This window comes from Centrocercus urophasianus, unplaced genomic scaffold (genome assembly GCF_019232065.1).
Source record: "Centrocercus urophasianus isolate 14NV4802_14NV808 unplaced genomic scaffold, USGS_Curo_1.0 seq_11, whole genome shotgun sequence".
NCBI classification, from domain to species: domain Eukaryota; kingdom Metazoa; phylum Chordata; class Aves; order Galliformes; family Phasianidae; genus Centrocercus; species Centrocercus urophasianus.
The window spans coordinates 90,248,672-90,257,522 of record NW_024884253.1 but is presented as its reverse complement, the minus strand read 5'-3'; the positions used below and the strand labels follow the sequence as shown (position 1 = coordinate 90,257,522).

The 8,851-nt window shown below is 41.7% G+C and overlaps 1 protein-coding gene across 1 annotated transcript in view; it reads left to right on the top strand.

Moving 5' to 3' along the window:
* Window positions 1-8,851, top strand: part of ADCY1 (adenylate cyclase 1) — a 104,892-nt gene that overhangs the window by 60,993 nt on the left and 35,048 nt on the right. Inside the window, exon 4 of the mRNA XM_042839393.1 lies at window positions 7,789-7,944. Coding sequence (XP_042695327.1) covers window positions 7,789-7,944 — 156 coding nt within the window. The remainder of the gene's footprint in view (window positions 1-7,788; window positions 7,945-8,851) is intronic.

Sequence of the window (8,851 nt, the reverse complement as noted above, 5' to 3'; positions counted from 1 at the left end):
ACAGAATTGTTTGAATTAGGGTGTTCACAGTTGTATTAAGATGATTAATTATCACAGACATGCCACAGAGATATCTTGCCAGCAGTTGTTGGAACAGCTATTCCCTGCTGGACTGAAAACTTTAAGGCAGATAAAACTTCACACGGCATGGCAGATGCAGCCTTCCACATCCCAGATTGCAGGAAGTGACAAAGGCCTCATTTTGATGCCAGGAGAGACGGTCACAATTATGCAGGAGGTGTGCTGCCTTGGAGGAGCTGTGCTATCAGGTGGAGGTATTAATAGAAGAAGTGAGTAATCTTCATAGCATCAGAAAAGATGGGAGGTTTATGGAATCTTCTTTGTGATGCAGTAATTTTAAGACTGTAAGATCCCAAATAAATAAGGGAAGCTAAGTGTCCATCCTCATTGCTGGTCTATATGTAACCCCTGTAGAAAGGAAAGTATGGAAGCTGGTACCAAGAGGAAGACTCCTGCCCCATCCAAGGGCTTACACCTACAAAGGGGTTCACTGCTCTCAGTGTAGAATAGAAGCCAAAGTCTGGACCCTTAAACCTAAACCATGCAAGAACATCAGGAAGGAATGACGTGTCCTAGAATCATAGAATGGTTTGAGTTGGAAGGTACCTTAAAAATAATCTCATTCTAAATTCCATGTTGTGAGCAGGATTGCCACTCAGGATGCTCAGGATGGCTCAGAATGGGCAGGGCCTTATCCAAATTTGGTCTGAACACTTCTAGTGATAGGCCATCCACTACTTAGGCATCTGTTCCAGTGACTGCAAGTGACATCCAATTTAAATCTCCCTTCTTTTAGTTTGAAACTATTCCCACTTGTCTTATCACTATCAGATCACGTAAAAAGTAATTCTCTATCTTGCTTATGAGCTCCATTTAAGTAATGAAAGGCAGCAAGGAGGTCTTCCTGGAACCTTCTCTTCCCCAGATTGGACAAGCAGAGATCTCTCAGCCTTTATTTGTTGGAGAGGTGTTCTAGCTCTCTGATTAACTTTGTGGCTCTCCTCTGGACTCACCTCAATAGTTCAATGTCTTTCTTCTCCTGAGGGCTCCAGGCATGGATGTCTTGGCAACTACATCATCCAGTTTCTTCAGGACTCTGGGATGCATGTTCTCAGAGCCAATGGACTTGTTCAGTTTCATCAGGTGATCTTGAGCCTCCTCTTTGCTTACGATGTGAGGTATTTTGCTCCCCCAAACCATATCTAGAGGTTCAGAGACATGAGAGGCATGGGAAACCTGATTGCCAGTGAAGACAAAGAACTCGTTGAGTACCTCAGCCTTTTCCATGTCTGTTGATGTTGACATGCGGAATCAAACTCTATAACCACAGAATAGTCATAAAGCAGGTATGTTTACTCTGAGCTGCATACCCATGCTGGATGCAGAGGGGGTATTCCCAACTACTCTGAGTACCAGAGGGCAAGAAAGGCACATATCTAAAGAACAAGCTGCTTACATATGCATTAGATTTCCAAGGAAAGCTTAGGTTATTATGATTAGTCCCCAGAGTGGCTGACATTTTCCCCATTCTGAGTCTCAGTTCTTTTGTGCATGCATGGTATCTCTTGGTGGTTGTCTGGTGGTCTTTTCTGATGTAGGCCATATGTCTTTCTTGCTGTGCACTCTTTGACCTGGGTCAAGGTGGAGGATGCTGACTTAGCTCTAGCTGGCCATCTTATTGGCTACAACTCTGTCCACCAATCCTTTGCTTCTTCATTAATTTGTGGTTTTACTGTCTGAGCCTGCTACCTTGCATTCCAGAGATATGATAGCCAACAATATGAGCAGGAGAAGGGGAAATGGTTTTTAATTGAGGGAGGGAAGATTTAGGTTGGAGGTCAGGGGGAAGTTCTTCACAGAGTGGTGAGGTGCTGGAACAGCTGCCCAGAGAGGCTATAGATGCTCCATCCCTGGAGATGTTCAAGGCCAGGTTGGATGGGGCTCTGGGCATCCTGATCTAGTATTAAATGGGGAGGTTGGTGGCCCTGCCTGTGGCAGAGGGGTTGGAGATTCATGATCCTTGAGGTCCCTTCCAACCCTGGCCATTCTGTGATTCTGTTATTCTGTATATTATTTGGAGAAACAGGAGACTCACTGTCTGTACTGATTGTCTAAGTCAATACCACCAATACAGGCTGGGGGATGACCTGCTGGAGAGGAGCTCTGCAGAGAGGGACCTGGGTGTCTTGGTGGACTACAGGTTGGCCATGAGCCAGCAGTGTGCCCTTGTGGCCAAAAGGGCCAATGGCATTCTGGGGTGCATTAAAAAGAGTGTGTCCAGTAGGTTGAGGGAGGTGATCTTCCCCCTCTACTCTGCCCTGGTAAGGCCTCATCTGGAGAACTGTGTCCAGTTCTGGGCTCCCCAGTACAAAAAAGACAGGGACCTCTTGGAAAGAGTCCAGCGGAGGGCCACAGAGATGGTGAAGGGCCTGGAGCATCTCCCTACGGAGAAAGGCTGAGTGCACTGGGTCTGCTTAGCCTTGAGAAAAGACGACTGAGAGGGGATCTAATCCAGGTTTATAAATATCTGAGGTGTGGGGGCCATAGTGGTGACGCGAGTCTCTTTTCAGTGATACGTGGAGACAGGACAAGGGGAAATGGACATAAGCTGGAGTATAGGAAGTTCTGCACAAATGTGCACAAGAACTTCTTTATGGTGAGGGTGACGGAGCACTGGAACAGGCTGCACAGGGAGGTTGTGGAGACTCCTTCTCTGGAGATGTTCAAGTCTCGCCTGGACGCCTACTTGTGCGACCTGGTGTAGGGAACCTGCTTTGGCAGGGGGTTGGACTCGATGATCTCTAGAGGGCCCTTCCAACCCCTACAATTTTGTGATTCTGTGAAGTCTGTAGAAAAGCATCTATTACCAGCAGCTAAAACCTGTCTTGCGAATGTCAGATCTGTAGCTGTCAATTCAGCACCCCGTGACGGTACATAACTTTTAACCTAACTTAATTCAATGCCATTTCTCAGTTCTCCTTCTTTATTAGGGGTTTACTCTCCTTGGCCTTTCTCTTCTGAATAACGCACCTGTAGAATCCCTTCTTGTTATTTTTCATGTCTCTTGCTATGTTCAGTTCCATCTGTGCCTTGGCTCTTCTGATCTTGTCTCTACATGTCCAGACAGCATCTCTACACTCTTTCCAGGCCGCATATCCTTCTTCCACTATCTGTGCATTTCCTTCTCAGCTTGGCCAGCAGGTCCTTGCTCAGTCATGCTGGTTTCCAGCCTCTTATCCCTGACTTCTTACACATGGGGATGGAGAACTCTTGTGCTCTCAGAAAGATGTCTTTAAAGAGTTGCCAGCTCTGCTCAATTTCTTTGTCCCTAAGGACAGCTTTCCAGGGGATCTCATCCAATAAAACCTTAGACTTTTGGAAGTTTTCTTTTCAGAAGTTTAACTTTGACTTTACTTTTTCCCAGGCCCATATTCCTCAAGATCATGTACTCACCAAGAACACTGTTGCTACAGTTCAGATTCCCTCAAATCTTAGCCTCTTTAATGAGTTCGTTTGCACTGATGAACAGCAGTTATGCTTCTCCATCTAATGCCTGGACAAGAAAGTTCTCTTTAATGCACATCAGGAGTCTTCTGGATTGCTTGTAGCCTGTGTAGCCTGCTGTGTTCTTTCCCAGCAGCTATCTGTGTGGTTGAAATCTCCCAGCAGGATGAGAGCCTGTGTGTATGATGCTTCTTGTAGCTGAAGCAAGTTAGCCTTGTCATCAGGCTCCTCTTGATCAGGCAGCCTGTATTAGACTTCAACCACAAGACGTAATGAATGAGTCCCTGCTGCAGGAGACCACAGCACTCATCTGACCTATCAGCTAGAGCCAGTGATTCATCTGACCTACCAACTGGCAGCCAGGGGAGGTGCAGTTCTAGGATACTGTGTGGTACTGTTGAATCCTGTATACCTTTCTCACTACTACACCTTCCTGTGTTCTATGTGAGAACAAACAGTACTGCTAGGGAAAACCTCTGGCATCTGACAAAGCTCTAAGGAAAGTAAACAAAGACATGGAGTCCAGGTGTTTTTCTCTTGAATCCTGCTCACAAGAGGAAATGCTGTTAGAAGGAGGGCACAGACAGTGTGTAGAGCAAACAAAGGTGATGACAGAGCCTTTATTTGAGATATACGTGCTACAAGAAAAGATATCAAAGATTGAGGAATTAACTCACCCCTCCAGCAGCAGGAGAAAGGGGCGAGCTGAGGAATGCAGCCTTCTCCCGTTCTTACTCTTGTGCCACAGGAGAAAGGCGGGGGGAGGTAGGGGGGGAGGAACCCACACTGCACATGCACTCCCAGAAGCACTCCCCGCCCTCCACTCCAGGCATTCATGTGCTCACATATTGGTTCAGGCTGTGACCTAGGAATTCCACTGCATAGTCAATATTTGGTTGTAAAACTAGTGTTGATGATGTGGTTTTGGTTTTATGATAATGGGACCCTGTTTGTGGATCAGCATCTGCTTGGGAGAGATGAGTTGCAGCTCATAAAGTGGAGCAAAACTATATTTTAAGTGGGACCAATATATTTAAGTGGGGGATTGGGACCATAAAAGCAACAAAATGGGGTTTAAGCAGGATCAGCACCAGCTTTGCATGTAAACAAAGAAGTGACAAGGCACCATTATGGAGAAATTCCCCAACCCCCTTATGGGAATCTGGCATTCTAGGGTGACCCTCATAAATGGTTGTTTTACTAAGGCAAGTACCGTGGTGAATGAATATTACAGTAACTAGAGATATGTGAAGTTTTACGGCTGTAATCTCACCAGAGTCATAGAGACGTAGTGGAATGCACTCATGACTAGAGTGTTGCAATGAAGTGATACAGGCTCTTTAGGAAAATGAGGAGCAGGAACTGTGCCTTTTGTTCCCAAGAGACCAGTTGGAGTGTATGGAGTTCTGCCTGGGGAAGGAGGAGTTGTCGACTGAGACCTTACAAGCAATCCAGTACTTTCCTAGAGAGCACTGCTGGCAAATTCCACCCTGAAATGATAGATGAGTCAAAATGGAGAGGTAATCTGTTGGATCTCATCCCGCTAAAAACAAGGCTCTTGTAGTGAATATGGAGGTCTTGGATGCTGTGACCATAAGATGGTGGAATTCTGTATCCTGAGGGCAGGAAGGATGGTAAAAAGAAAGGTCACAGCCCTGAACTTAGGGAAAGGAGACTTTGGCTTCTTTAAGAATCTGTGTGGAAGAGTCTCATGGCATGCACCCAAGAGTGCTGAGTTAGTATGCTGTGTCACTGTGAGAGCATTCCCAATAATCTTTGAGTGATCCTGACGACTGGGAGAGATGCCTGAGGCATCTTTTGCTAGAAAGCAAACATCATTTTTGCCTTCAGGTAGGGCAAGAATGAGGAGCCAGAGATCTACAGGCCAGTCAGTGTCACCTCCTTCCCTAGAAAGACGATAATCAGGTAAACCTGATGCCATTTCCAGGTATGTGAGGGACAGGAAAATCATCAGAAATTGTCAGCATGAATTTGGCATGGGAAAGTCATGCTTGACCAACTTGATAAACGTCTACATTGAAATGGCTAGGCTGATAACAGTGAATATAGTTTTCTGCACTTTGATAAAGCCTTGGACACTGTATCTCATAAGATTCTCAGACACAGACTGTTGATGTATGGGCTGGATAATCAGTGAGGCAAATTGACAACTGTCTGAATGATCAAACCCGGAGAATGGTGTTCAGTGATGCAAAGTCTAGTTGGAAGCTAGTAACTAGTAGTGTAGCTCAGGGGTTAATATATTTTTGAGCACTCTGGGTATGAATCTGGCTTCTAATTACTACGTCAGTATTTGATCTCTTCTCAGTGTTCTCACAGCTAAATGAAAATCACGCTTTTCTCATATGTCGTATCTTTTAGCACGCTCATCATGTTTCTGAGCCTCTGTTGAACTGGCTCATTCCAGATTATCTTTTTTTGTGCAGGGGAGCATAGAGTTAGGCACAGTACTCTGGTTTATTCAGTGGTCTGATCTGAAAACCTTTGATTTGAATCAGAGACAGCTGGAAAACTCAGTTGTATTTTCAACATCCAAAGTCTGTACAGTATTATTACATGCTGATAAGATTTAGAAAGGAAAATAGCAGATGATGGTATGAGATAAAATGTTTGTACTACCTACTTCTTTGAAGTTATGTTTAGGAAACTACATGAAAATAAACGTATTTGAGGAAGAGTCATGTTGGTGGCATGGACATACTGCCTGAGCCACAGTTTTAAGCTTCACATTATACTCAGAAATGCATCTATTGTAAGAATCTTGCATTGAGAAAAATTTAAATTCCTTTCTGTTCTTTTATAGGAGGGTGTAATTTGCTTTTCTTTCTGATGCCTTCTTGAACTTATTGCTAGCCAGATGTTGTGCCTGTTTTTTGCCACTCTTGCATTTCTACTGAGGCACTTCTTTAAAGAATCCTTTTTGGCACCTGCTGTAGCTCTCTGTACTTAAGGCTGTCTTTTCTGAGTTAGTGGAAACCAAAAAAACAAACTCCTTGACCTTTTCAAAGCAATGTCCACAGTGAAAGGTTTGAGATGCTTGCCAAAAATGAAAGTGCTCTACCATGTGTTAAACGGAATATCAAACCCATAACTGAGATGCCATTCAGAATATAAGCATAGGGTAATTCACCTCCATCTCTCTAAATTTAGATATCCATGCAATCATACATTAAATAAATGTGCAAGTTTACATCCATCTTGTTTTCTAGATCATTACATTACATCAAGTAATGACGTAAACTGCTCTAGTATTGCGAGAACTGGACATCAATCCTTCAGTGCATTGGGAGTGTTTAGAAAAGTTAAGTAAAGCTTTGTAGTATGATTTTTATTTTGTACTTAGAAGTACTAGGGACCAAACTGTCTGCTGCTTATTTTGCTGTTCCAGAAGAGATTAATTTTACAAGCTTAAATTTCCATAGTGTGGTGGCATGAGTTTCTTCCAAATTTTCCCATTAACACTACTTTACATATTCTACAAGCATGAATAAGATTGGTACAAGCACTGAGGGTAGAATACAGGATCATTCTTTTTCTGTCTGTGGAAGCATGTGAATGTGTATTACAGGTTTAATAAAATCAGCAAACGTTGAATACATGCTGAAAAGTTAACCAAGAAGATATTTGTTCTTGCTGAAATGGGAGCTCCATGGTAAAAAAAATAGGTTATACTCTACCCTCTGAGAATAATTCATACTTTGAAGAAACAAGGTATAAAATATAAAGTCACTGTGTCACCATCTCCTTCCAGGGCATGTGTCTTTGAAGCAAAAGTCATCCTTTCTGATTTTATTGAGCTAACAAGTGGCTAAAATGAGGGAATAAGAACAGGATTGGAATTGTATTTTTAGCATCATTTACTAAAAAATTCCTGCAAATTTTTATTCTAGTTTTCCAGATGTTTTAAGTTAAAGAAGTACAAATATTGCCTCTTTTATGAACTTGTCTTTTTTTTTTTTTTTTTTAATAACTTACATTTCTATGTAGGAAACTATTCCCAAAATATTAACTGTATTTAAATACTTTGCTTGAATATGAAATAGGTTAAAATATAGATATGTACATGAAAAGATGAAGTAGTCTTAATATGTGAATATATGATGTTTATCCAAATGCATTGCTTTTTGATTGGATTATTGCTTTCTATGATCTCCAGATGATGTAGATATCTGATAGTAGATACATCCACAGTGTAATGTTAATGAGAGTTACAAATAATAATAATATTTTTCTTATCAACAGATATTTCCTGGACTGATTCTATCAGACATTAAGCCCGCCAAAAGAATGAAGTTCAAGACAGTCTGCTATCTGCTTGTTCAGCTCATGCACTGCCGTAAGATGTTCAAAGCAGAGATCCCTTTCTCCAATGTCATGACATGCGAAGATGATGATAAGGTAATTCATGTGGACAGATACTTGCTCTGATTATATATGGGATTGCCTGGCCAGCTCTTTCTGGTGTCCTAGCATAAACATCGAAAGAACATCCTTGAACAGATTTTAATGCCATAACTCATCATTCTAGCAGCTTTATCTGCTAGTCTAACTTTTCTGTACACGGCTTCACCCGGAAACTTACAGAGTAAAAAACACATGAAGACTTGCTCTGTTTTCTTTGCTAGCAGGTGACAGTATAACATATGCCACTCCATTGGTACTCCAAAGCAGAAAAAGAGTGTAATGAAATCGGCTATTAATTTTGAATTTATTTCTCCACTTTTTTTTTCAATCTATTTTTTATTATTATTTGAATAATGTACATTTATTGAAGATTCAATCTAAGTCTTATTTTCAGAAAGTTTTATAACTTTTCTATTTTCGATTTTATGTATGCACATATTTCTTCTGTGGGAGAAACGGAGAAAATTCTGTTAGCTCCTTTAGAATGCAGCTTCAGTGATTAAGTCCAGAAATTCCAAATCTGGTTCGGAAATGGATGTACTCTAGGTGCTTTGGTATGGCCTTTCAGTTGTAAATTAGTACTGTTCTTCTAGTATTTGAAAATAGCAACATACACAGACTTTGAAATACGTACAATTCTTTATAATGTTTCTCATAATATACACAAAAAATCCAACTATGAGATATGTTAGAACATATACAGTGAAGTTCTGAGATAATTTCTTTACCTGAACCAAATGATCCAGGATTTTGTACCTGAAACAGTATATTTAACTTAGAGCATGATATAGGATATATCATTTTAATATAAATACACTGTGTTTCAATTTAAGGTTTATTCAGAGATTGAAGTTTCTGTCACGGAGTTGACCAGATCAATCTATGTCCGTGACAGGGGCGA